The 12,865-nt window shown below is 38.6% G+C and overlaps 1 protein-coding gene across 2 annotated transcripts in view; it reads right to left on the reverse strand.

Annotated features, from left to right (window-relative positions):
• Positions 1-341: 341 nt before the first annotated feature.
• Positions 342-12,865, reverse strand: part of LRRC8B (leucine rich repeat containing 8 VRAC subunit B) — a 42,854-nt gene continuing 30,330 nt past the window's right edge. For both annotated transcript variants that reach the window (XM_074961366.1, XM_074961367.1), the window contains 3 exons: positions 7,657-7,756; positions 3,117-5,278; positions 342-2,349 (listed from right to left, as the gene is read on the reverse strand). In XM_074961366.1, coding sequence (XP_074817467.1) covers positions 2,077-2,349; positions 3,117-5,252 — 2,409 coding nt within the window. In that variant the 5' untranslated portion in view covers positions 5,253-5,278; positions 7,657-7,756 and the 3' untranslated portion in view covers positions 342-2,076. The remainder of the gene's footprint in view (positions 2,350-3,116; positions 5,279-7,656; positions 7,757-12,865) is intronic.

Genomic DNA, 12,865 nt, shown 5'->3' on the forward strand with positions numbered 1-12,865 from the left:
GACCGATCATGAGACATGAAAATTATATCTTGAACTCTGACTTGAAAAACTAGAAATGGAAGTTACAAAAAGATACTATTCCAGAAATACTGCTTAACATTTAGATGTGATTGATCAGTTGATACAAAAATTTTCATTCAGTACAGCACTTACTAAAAACAAAAGATTGAAAAGCTATGCAAAAATTCATGAAGTTCCATATGTTTGGTTCCCTGAGAAAAACGTTTTATTTAGAAAGTTCTTTGGAATGCAATTTGTATGATGAATACATATTAACCTGTTAGACAGCTAAAGAGATCATCTCCTATTTTTATGTAGGGGATCAGAATCGAAGTATATGATTTTTTTTTTTTTTTTTTTTTAATAAATTAAAAGGTAAACCTTAACTCCAAGACAATGCCATTGTGAATGAGAGCAAAGAGTGACCAAGAATAAACTAGATATATTAACTCATCCTCTAATGATTTAATGACAAACCAGGGATTACAATTATTCAACATCAAGAATCTTAAGAAGGCAACGTTTCCAGTGTTTTTGTTAGATGTAGTTGTATCTGGTTAAACATACATTAGCCTGCATTTTACATTTGAATTTTAACACATTAGAATAGTGTTCCCTGAACGCATGCTAACAGGTTGTGTGTGTGTATACATACCATAACAGGAAAAATCCAAAGTTCTTAGCTGAGATGATAAATTCCAGAAGAGCAGACTTAGAAGTAGATAATGAAACTAAGTGTACAGGAAAATAATATATAAAAACTGCAACCACTTAATTTCCTTCCAGTTTGGAGTATGTTAAATAAAGGAAAGGGTAGTAAAAGCTTCCCTTCAGCTCACACCGTGTAGACACATACCACTTAGCAGAAGTGGTGCTTATGGTGTTTTTACAAGCACTTCTGAACTGCATGGGCTCCCCCCGCCCCCCCCCTTTTTTTTTTTAAAAAAAAAGGTTGTACCTTTCCCTCTCTATCCATTAATCTTCTATGAAAATTTTTCACCAGTACATTAACACCACAATGGGCGGGGGAAAGTGGGAGGGAACATTGAGGGAGTCAATAATTGGAAGGTTAAGTGGCAAGTGGGAGTACACACCACACTAACACCTGGGATCCCCACAATGCATCAAATAATTCATGGCTACACTGTGTTCCATTTTCCATTACAATCAATGAAGGTAGATACCATGGAATTATCAATTTAGGTTGTCTCAGTTAAGTACATGTGAACAAAGCAAGTACCTTTGTTACATGAACAGTAGCTACTTGAATACTTAGGGTACTTCAGATTGATTTTTAAAATTAGACAAGCTATATTTGAATCCCACCTACTAGGCAAACAAGATAATTAATTAGCTCAGTCTTTCTACTTTAAATACACAAAATATTGAAGTGGGGTTGTGGAGGGTGTGTAGAATACTTGTCCAACTGTTTTGATAAAAATTGTTAAGTGGCACCTTCCCAAGTTACAAGTTTAACGTTCAACACTTTTGTCACATGAAAAAAACATGAAAACGGTAAAAGTACATTGTAAAATTATTTTCAGAATGCACGATGAACCAGTTAATTGTGCTGTTTTAAATAGGACTATCTTAACTTAACACAAGCTACTCCAAGTCAGTGGTGAGTATATGTCTGAAAAAACAAACCTAGGTAATCCTTGCTCCCAATATGACATCAGATTAAGCCATTTAAAATTGTTTTTAGAAGAAATAAAATTTTCCATGAAAAAATGAGAGAGACACTCTACAGCCAAGCAACCCACTCTTCCATCCCAACACTCATGACCATAAACATTTACTACTGAAAGCACATCAGCCAGTGAACCCAATCACTTACATATCAGGTTATTCACAAATGTGTCTGTCTGCTAAGTCTACACTTTTGTTTGCTTGTTTTAAGACAAATGCAATTTTTTCCTTTTCTTATAAAGACGACTCAGGGCAATACGGGTAGATTTAGCCCTGAATTGCAAATGATTTGTTACCTCTCTTCCTTCTTTCCACCTACACCTATCTTTACACAGATAGTAAGTCAAAGGCCTAAAGGATTTGTTGATGTACACAATCTCATCTCATTTAGCATTTATCCAAGCATGTCTGCAAGCTCTCTCTCACACAAGGTGGAAGCGTTTTTAACAACCTTTCTTCTACAATTAGACAACTCCGTTTCAGAGACTGACATTCTTCTAGTTCAGCAGGAAGCGATTCAAGGTAGTTCCCAATCAGCTCTAGCTGAACAAGGTTCAACAGTTGACCGACACGAGGAGACAAACTCGTCAGGCTGTTATGTCCCAGAAGTAAACATTGCAGCTTTTTGCACTGAAATAATCCATCTGGCAGTATCTCAATCTACAAAGAGGAAGGAGGACATGCCAATTAAAGCTTGTTAACCTATACAGAAACTGCGTATTTTTCATTACCCAATGCACTTTTTACCCACAAAATGCTTTTAAATGAACAAAAGATACAGAGTAAATAAAGGACAATTTTGTATGCTATAAGTGATACATTCAGGAGAAAGTCTACTTTCAATATTTAGATGAAAACAGTGCTGTGTGTATCTCTGGTTATGAATGTGACGAGGTGAGAAGTTTAATTCTTCACAGAACATCAAGGAAATCTAAAAATCAAATTGTTTTTCCTACTTATGCTCCTTCTTAAGAATTATGCTTAATAAATGACGTTCCTTTGGCACCTCCTAAGAACCCCACAATCCTTTTGGCAGGGCAGGCAGAACTGCATCCATGCAGTACAGCGAGTACTCAGAGGCCTGGTCTGCTCTACAAATACTTTAATAATATTTGAACACAGCTGTGAACAATCAAGTTAGATAAAACACTGCTGAACCCAACTGAACAGTCATTATAGACTAGGCCAACTTACACAGAACATCTATGTCAACTACCTGATTATTTAGATCCTGCATTCACCAGTTTTAAAAAAAAATAAAATAAAAAAAATCACTTCCCCTCTCAGTTAACTGGGTTTCACATCCCTGTTGTTTACAATGCCATAAAGCTGGTGAGCTCTAGCAGGCCACAGAGTCCTCAAGAAGAAACAGGGTAGACAAAAATCAGAATTTATAAAGCTTAAAGTAATGTAAAAGTTCTACTTACATGGTTTTTTGTCAGAGCGAAGTACTGCAGATTTGTCAAATAACTGATTTCTTCCGGAATAGAAGTTAGTTTGTTATAGCTAAGATCCAAATAATGTAGCTTTTTACAAAGAAATAGCTGCAGTGGAACATTTTTAATGTTATTGTAATTTAAATACAGTTGTTCCAGGTTTGATAATGCACCGATCTGCACAGGGACATATGAAATGGTGTTGTGCCACAATTTTAAGCAAGATAGGTTCTTGAGATGTTGAAAGCTCATTATTTCTTCCACTGTTCTGAGATTATTCTCTTTTAAGTCTATTTCAGACAAATTGTTTAGGGTAAAAATAGAATGTGGAATGCGCTCTAAATCACAGGAGATCAACTCCAAGGTTCTCAGGTTTACCAACTTTTTCAAGTTATTTAGTACTACCAGTTTATTTCCCTCATTATTGATAGATAAGTTTTGCAGTGAAGGCAATAGGTCTGTAACCACCTGAGGTATACGGGAAAGGCTGTTCTTTAAGTAAATTGTTCTCAGATTCTTTAGATCCTGAAAGCCTTCATTGTATATAGAGTTGTGGTAATCTAGCACAAAACATCCTGTTAAACATAATTCCTTGAGGTTTTTTAGATGAAAGACCCAAAGTGGAATCCTTCCGATTTCACTAGATTTTAGACGCAGTGTTTTCAGATTTTCTTCTAGAAAGTTTAGTGCTGGGTAATCCACAGTTAATGATGAATGATAAATATTCATTTCTTTGAGATTGACTAACTGAGTCACCGTTGAAGGAAGCTTGGCTTCAGGAATGAGTTCCAAGCTTAGAACTTCTATTTCAGTCAGTTCAAAGACATTGTCTGGAAGACCAGTTAGCATGAAAAGATGAAGTTCCATCTTGTCCTGGGAATTTCGTATTAATTTACTTTTCAGTTTTTCCACTGACCACTGATTGTTAAGATTTATCTGTTTCAGTCGGTTTTCACTCAAATCAGATAGAAATATTGAGAATCGTTGTGAATAAAGTGGATCATACTGATCTGCTAAGTGAAGAATAAATGCAAAGTCATTCTTTACATCAGGGATATCACTGTAATTGCTTTTCTCTCTTAACTTCTCAAAAGAATATTGCTTAAGTGAACTTCTCAACATCCACCACAAACTGTACGTGCAGGTCAGGCCATAGAAGGTCACTAAAACAACATAAAATGAAGCTAATACTTTAAAAATTTCTGCAAGTGTATAAACACATTGGTACCTTTTGTAACCTGTAAAGGCTTGAACATCAATTACACAATCAATTTCAAGTGTAATAAAAGTTAAATAATAGGAGACATAAATCATTATTATTATAAATACAATGACTTTGATTATAATCTGTTTCATGTACACTCTATATATGACATCCTTCTCTTCAACATGTACTCTGAATCTTTTCACTTTTTCAAATATAGCTTTAGCTTGTTCCCCTTCTTTTTTGTCTAGAACACTCGAAGAGTTCTCTCTTCCAGTTGTTTCTAAACCAGGCTGTGCATACGGGAGAGACTGCCTGCTTGCCTCTGTATCCGTTGAACTCCCAGGTGATGAAAGCAATATTTTGGATTTGGATAGTGGCAGACTCTTCACAGACTGCTCAGCAACTGTTTCTGAGAGGGCTCGTGTTGTCCATGGAGAATCAAAACACTTGTGAAGAATGGCTACAAAGTGCTCAAGCCTTGAACTTGTGCTAGGATAGTAGAGCCAAAAGTTACTGCAAGCTGCAAAAATGAAAGTATGCAGAAGCACTAGATATGGGAAAAATTTGGCAAACCAATGAAGCTGTCTTTCGTAACACACTGCGTCAATATAGGAATACTGCTGCCGATGAAGATCATTCTGGATTCTCAAAGGGAGAATTATTTGTGTGGCAGAGCTAGAGGACACGTTAAGGTTCGTTTTAACCAAATCCCAAGGCACTGCACAATGACTGTCAAATTCTACCTTACAAGGAAGACAACACAACACTCTAGTTTGAGTGAGCTGGAGAGCCCCGGCCAGTACAGCGACTAGCAGCATAATCATGGTGAGGTAATACCAGAAGACATCCCACCATGGTTTTAATATGTGGTAGGATGACTGAGCGTCTGCTAAATATCTGAGTTCAGTTAGCGTAATCATGACTTTCACCTGTAGGACAGCAGCAACTAGAGAAGAGAAAGAGAAAGATCCTTAGAACAAGTGCTCAAATCTATTTACTTAATATAATCGAACTATGCAATGCAGTTATTTTAAGTTCTGATTATTAGGCAGTTTACTCCTTTATAAACAAGCATAACAACACTTATCTAGTGGACTGAGCTTTGGACTATGGCCCAGCAATTCCCAAATTGTAATCCTAGTACTTGCATAAAATTGAATAATGAATTGGTGGAAGTCATTTAGGGCCTGATTTAACCCTCAAAGTCAATGGGAAAACTACCTAAAGTAGGTGTGTTCTGAGTCGTTCCACTGATTCTTCCAATAGAACTTTACCAGTGAGACTAAAAACAAGAGTAGTCCCACTGAATTCAAAGTTAAGCATTGATTGGGTGCTTTGTTCAGTCATGGTCTTGTGATCTCAGTGCCACAGTTTTTCCATCTGTGAAATGGGGCTAAAACTTATGTGGCTCACAAAGGTATTGGAAGTATTTAGAGAAATATATGTAACATTCTGTAAATACTAAGTAAATGATTAGGAAAGGCTTCAATGCTGACAATCCGACCTCAAGTCGGAGCACATTTCTCTTTTAATAAAAAGAGATGAACTCATTGACAAGACCAAGTTTTGGTCCATTTCAGATAAAGTAAACATGTCTTACAATATGAAGATTTAAACAAGAGGAGTTCAAACAGCATTATATGCATCAGAGATGAGACAGACCCTTTGGTCATTCCATTTTCTACTGCTCTGAGACAGGAACAGCTACAAAAATGTGGAACTCAGCTAGGGAAATTGTTACTGGAAAACACAAATAGCAGTTCACTTATTGTTTAGCATTTAAAGTTATACAGTACTAAACATTACATTGCTCCTTTTGGGAAAGGCACTTGAATCACAGCATAAAGAGTTAAGACTGCTCTTGGCCATTACTTACTCCTCGGGGAATTCCGTATCACCGCGTATGTGCAGAATTCATGTCCCCCCACCCCGCGGATTTTTTTTCTCCGCAGAATATAGATTTTGCTGGGGAGGCGCTGCAGTTACATCTTTCACCCCTCCAGGGGCTGCTGTGGTGCCAGAAGAGAAGACGGCCAGTCATCGGAGCCAGGTGAGGATGCATGGGACAGACAGAGCAGGGCACATGGGACTGCTGGGGGTGGGGTCACAGACTGGGGTTCAGAACGACTAGTGGAGTGGACAGACTGGGGCATGGGCTCAGGAGCTAGAGGATGACGGCATTGAGCCAGGGACTGAATGGGAGGGGGCTACATGGGGACGGGGGCAGATGTGCCTGACTGAATGGGAGAGGCTAGGGGTCTGCATGGGGGAGGCACCCCAACAATCCTCCCTCTCCGACCCCCTGCAAAAAAATTATGTTTCATACTTCTCCCACCCACACCCAACAACCCTCCAGGTTCACTCCTAGGTTTCTTCCCAGCAATTACTTCCCTCTCCCTCAGCTCCTCTGTTACCCATGCCCTGATTCTGCCAAGTCTTCACACTGTTTCTGAGGGGTGCGGGAAATGTGTTTCTGTATTGTAGTTTAAATGAATTATTATTACTCAAAATCCATATTAATATGTCTAGTAAGGAATCTGTCAAAAAATATTTCCTAATTTTTTTTGTCTGTATTGTTACAGACAAACTTGCTGACAGGCATTTTGAAATAAATTACCAAAATAATTGAAACTGGTGTGATTACATTGTGTTATTTTGAAAAATAAAATATGCAGAATTTTGCAAAATTTTAAAACATTGTGCACAGAACTTTTAAATTTTTTGGTGGAGAATTCCCCCAGGAGTAATTATCCTAGCCAGATTACTATAGCCAATTAGTACAGAATAAGGAGAACATGTCAATCTTGATGAGATATCAGCAGTACCGCCTGACATAGACTTGCTGATATTAGACGAAATTCTGTTTAACTGAGGAAAACAGAACACCCCAAACAGACTAGAAATTCAGTACAACTTTGATGGCTGACACCCTATAATTCACATAGCCGCCCCCCCCCCCCCCCATAACCCTTCTGTCTTTCCCCAGCAAAAATTTAGGAGCAGAGTTCTACAGAGAAGTGTATGCTTACCAACACTTGGTTTTATAAGATATGCTACAGAATAGAAAACTAGCATGGTACGGTATTATAATTAAGCACAACTAAGTGAAGAGAAATACAGATCATGACACATTGTGTTTGCATTTTTTGCTTATTCCTAATTCACAAAATTCAATAGTCAGGGTAAGTGGCCCAATCAGTGTGTATTAGCAAGGCTCTATTGTATTTTACATGTTAATGACAGTAAATTAGTTGAGTTTATTTTAATTCAGCACATGCAAATCAATATTTATTTACATACTATACTTAAAATGTTCATACTTACTTTACTAGTTAAACAGAATAAGATACACAACCATCTTCAATCAGGAGGTCTACACCTTTTAAAATTCCTTGGACATGCCATCTTTGCATTTATCTTCATTCTGCATGGGAAAACATTGGGAGTACAGTTGAAGTAGCTGAGACTATTTTGAATAGAGAGCAAGTAGGTCAGCCTTAATCAGAATTCTTACCCCATTGCTGATGTGACCTGTTTAAAGTGTATGCTTTACAAGCACATTCTCTAATTCAGCATGTTCTCCATTTTTCAGCTGCAACAACAATATACTCAGAAACAATCTGAAGGTCAAGTTTTCTGCACCATGCCAAACCCATACGAAAGACAAACAAAAAGGAAACCACATAAAAGAACTTATCCCTAATACTGGGTGGCAATGCTATAGTTTCCTGCTAAATGGCTATGTGGGAGGAATCTGCATGATTTCAAGAAATGCAAGATATAATTTAGTCCATTTCAATATTTTTTTCAACATTGACATACAAAGAGGTAATAGTTTCCATTACAAGAGTACAAATTCTATTATCTGGGACAAGCTAATAAAATATTGCCAAATAACATTAATATCCATACTCTGGATGCTACTAATCCAAAGTTACAAGATGCTAGAGCTGGGCAAACTGATTAGAAAGTATACTTTTGTCTGGTAATCTTTGGGGTGCCTCAACTCCAAAGAGTTTAAAAGGCAAGCAGCCACAGGACTAAACCGAACTGTTTCCCTGGTCCTTCTACAAGATTTAAGGGAGATGGAATGGATGGAAAAAACCTCTCACTTTGCTGAAGCCAATTTTTATGAAATGAGGAGACAGTGGGCTGTTTCTAGGAACCTCTTAATGAAAAGCAATTGAAGGAGGACTCAGATAGCTATTGTCCACCCCTAAAGACAAATCAAATATCAGAGAATCAAAATGCTAGATGTTAGAGTACAGATAGTCAGGCCTGCCTGTAAAGGCCTATACTTAAGAACTTGGGTGTATTTTTATCATTTAGTTAGTTACAGGAGTATAAAAACAAAGAATCAAAATCACAGTCCACCTGTGTATGGGCCTTCTCTCACAAGGATAGTCTGAAGCCTTGTTCTTAGTCTAAGGCCTTTGGCTAAGCAGCAGGGGCAGCCATAAGATGGGAAGTCTAGGGTCATATCCTCACATTCCAAACTAGTCACATTGAAATAAGGTGGTATTGGGCTGTTAGGAAGACAATCCTGTCCTGATAGCACCCATCACCACCAGATAAAGAAACAGATCTTAAGATGGTTAAAGAAAACTTAGTTTGATAGCATCCTGTCTGGCAAGAAATCACTCATTAATGGTTGTGAAACCCTCATTTCTGTATTGTTTTATCTTTATGGCCCCCACTTTTCTATTGTTAATCTGTCTGGTTCTCTAATTGTTTCTGTCTATTGTATAATTAATTCTGACAGGTGTAAGTTAATTAGGCTAGTGGGATATAATTGGTTAGAGAATTATGTTACAATATATTAGGATTGGTTAGTTAAATTTCAGTAAAATGATTGGTTAAGGTATAGCTGAAAACATTACTATATAAACTGGGTCAAACAGGAAGTAGGGGGAAGGGAAATTGGAATCATGTTTGCTAAGGGGGGCAAAATGGGAACAGGGACACAGGCAAGGCTCTGCAGCGTCAGAGCTGGGAAGGGGGACATGGGATAAACGCTCTACGGCGTCGGAGCTGGGAAGAAATGGAGTACTTGTGGCACCTTAGAGACTAACAAATTTATTTGAGCATAAGCTTTCGTGAGCTACAGCTCACTTGCTGTAGCTCACGAAAGCTTATGCTCAAATAAATTTGTTAGTCTCTAAGGTGCCACAAGTACTCCATTTCTTTTTGCGGATACAGACTAACACGACTGCTACTCTTGAGAGCTGGGAAGGGGGACACGGGGTAAATGCTCTGCGGCATCAGAGCTGGGAACAGAACACTGGGGAACAGACTATCGGCATATAGAGCTAAGCTCGATTGGTGTGAAGGGCTGAGGGATATGCTTGCTTGGAAAGTAACCCCAATAACCATTGCATTGTCTGCACTTCTGGTCTTCTGCTTTCTGTCTATGTGACAAGAACCAGGGGAGAGGGTGAAGGGAAAGCTCTCTAACACTAGAACTCCACCAGATTTGAACATCTAGACAAACAACCTTTTTGCCCCTCCTGGGTATATGCTTGCAGAGATCCACTCTTAAGCTGAAAGAATCAGGGATTGCTAACTTCAAAGGTCCATTGCAAAATGAATCCTGATACTTTCTAAATACAAATTTTTTGTTGGTATAGCCCCCTCTCTTGCTTCTTAAAACAAAACACTTAAGTTCAAGACCATGAAAAATGGTACTGCAAATATCCAAATTAAGGCCTTGGTCCTGCAAATGACTTCAGGTGGACCTAGCCCCACTGAAGCCAGTGAGCCTCTGTGCAGGGGTCCACCTGCACTGAGTCTGCTGCAGAAAGAGGGCTGTCGAACTGCTGCATTCAATTCCAACCTAGAATAAAAAGGCAATTGTAACTTTCCTGTAAGTTTAAGTAATACAAAGGCTTAAATCCCAATTAGCAAAGTGTTTAATCACATAATTAAGCGTGCAATGCATAGTAATGGAGACAACATGAGAAACTCATAAGACTGGTCAGAAGTTTCTGTTGGAATGATTTTCTGATTTTTTTTTTTTTTAAGTCCAATTTTTTAGTAGGAAAATTTCAATTTTCCATCAGGAACCTCAGAAGAACAGCTTCCCAGCTGCCCCGGGGAAGGCTTTGTCAATTCTACTTTCTGCCTGCAGGTAAAAAGTGAAATTGACAAAAGCCTTCCAGGAGGGCTTCTGAGTCTTCTGACTCTCTGCCTGCCCGCCTCCCTCCCAGATTCCAAGCTCCAGGGCCAGACAGCTCTGCCCCTTATGTCTCCTCCCAACTCTGAGGCTGGAGAAGCCTCTCCACCTCCTGCCAGCTTTGGAACTGGAGAGGCTGAGCACCCCACCTCTTGGGCTTCAAGAGCTGGGGGGGGGGGGGGGGGGGGGAAAGAAACGACACAGAAAACAGACTCTGCATCTCTGGCCGCTAGGCTGAAAGGTTCTTTTCAGTTAAAAGAAAAGGAGTACTTGTGGCACCTTAGAGACTAACAAATTTATTTGAGCATAAGCTTTCATGAGCTACAGCTCACTTCATTGGATGCATTCAGATGAAGTGAGCTGTAGCTCATGAAAGCTTATGCTCAAATAAATTTGTCAGTCTCTAAGGTGCCACAAGTACTCCTTTTCTTTTTGAGAATACAGACTAACACGGCTGCTACTCTGAAATCTTTTCAGTTAGATATTCTGCGTCCTACACTGCTGAAGTTTATCTGAACAAAGTTTGTTTTTTGTTTAACAGTGAAGTAAAACTGCAATTCACTCTTTGTCCCATTTGAAGTTGAAGAGCTTTTCCTCCTTCTAGACAGAGAAGTCTCACTGTCTAGTAGATTACTTGTGTATTCTAAAATGGAGGGGCTGCTTTCATACGGATTTTAAATTACAGTAGTTTTAAATACAGTACCTGCTTGCGTTGGCCACTTCCAATCCCTTATTTACAACCCATTTAAGAATATCCAGCTCTTGCCAATAGGTCCCTATGGCTTTGATTCCATAAAGCATTCCTGTTCAGAAAGGCTGTGTATGTGTTTTCCTGAACTGGGGCCTATGAGAGGACTTGCTAGAATTATAATATACAGACACAGTTCTCTGTGCTTTATTCAGTTTATATGCAGCTCGTTTACTGCTTGCCTGCAGTTGCTAAAGCCTAATTCACGGCTATCCTGGCTGGGTACCCACAGTCCCTGGCCTAAAATCAGTCTGTATGTTACTACTACCTGCCACACTTTAATAAGCCTTTGAAACTGATGAGGGTCAGCAACAGAAAGCTCTGAGTAAAATTAAGATGGTTTTAAAACAAAGCACAAAAAGTTGCCTTTGAATAGACTGCACATTAAAAAGATGTTTATTTACCCCTGCCTCACTGGACTCTCTTCAAATAGAAGAGAGACACTCCTTGTACAAGGCAAAGGGTTTTGCCAAGCAAATAAACCAATAAATTAGATACTAATGGTGTTTAGCAACTGTAATTGTGTCTCAATTCACTTATTACATTTCCTCCTTTGGCCAGAAATGGACTGCTTTTTACCATTTATTACAGGCTAAGAACAATCCAGATCTACTGTGGAGGTAAAAGAAAAAATGGGGTGGATACTAAAATTTGGAATATAACTTGGGCATACAGAATAATTGCAAAGAGCACATGATATAGTTGTTACACCCAATTATGGCAGGCCCCTGACTGACAAATCAGCTAAAAGTCTCTCATTATATTTACAAAATATTCCTTAAAAAAATCCATACCATACTCTAAGAGGTGTTTCCAATCAGTCAATCTGCTACGAGTGGGTCATAAGTACCATGTTTGACCTTATCCTTTACACTTGAAGTGTGTCTATTCTGGCAGAATATATACTTCTAACCCTTGTGCATTGTTGCTCAAGCTTATTCTTCTTCTGTAATGAATCACACTTCCATATTGTTCATCATTCATCTTTTTATCCCATCCATTTTAAAAGATTGTAGTATGGCCCAGAAAAATTCCTAATTTAACACTGTCAAAATACACAGCGTACAATATTTCAGTGTTACATGAATATACCTATAGGATACCTACAGGCAGTGCTTAATTTGTTATGAAAGCAGTGCCGGGGCTCAAGCAAGTTTTTTTTACTTCAAAACAGATGTGGTAAGCCCAGCGGTGCCAGGGCAACGAATTTGCCAAGTTTAGAGACATAAATTAAGTACTGCCTACAGGGGACTATGCTATAAAGATTTAAGAGACAGCAAGAAGTGTAACGTTGCTGTCACATCCTGCACAACTGTACCCCACTTCCTTAGACACAGAGAGAGAAACCAGTTCAGAAACTGAGACAGAAAATTCAAGCAAGTCTACATTAAATACCATACTGATGCTGCTGTAATTTCTTTCAAAGATTTCTTCTTGTAGCTATAAAGACCTGCTTTAGTCACTAGTGAAATACTACAGGTATGGCTATGTATTTTACAGGGCCTCTCATTCTCAGGCCTCATCTACATTATGAACTTGAACTATTACTGACAAGTAATTAGCAACAATTACAGCTGAACTGAACTGATGAGGTACCTGATTTAACTGCAAAT

Source organism: Natator depressus, chromosome 8 (genome assembly GCF_965152275.1).
Source record: "Natator depressus isolate rNatDep1 chromosome 8, rNatDep2.hap1, whole genome shotgun sequence".
NCBI lineage: Eukaryota > Metazoa > Chordata > Testudines > Cheloniidae > Natator > Natator depressus.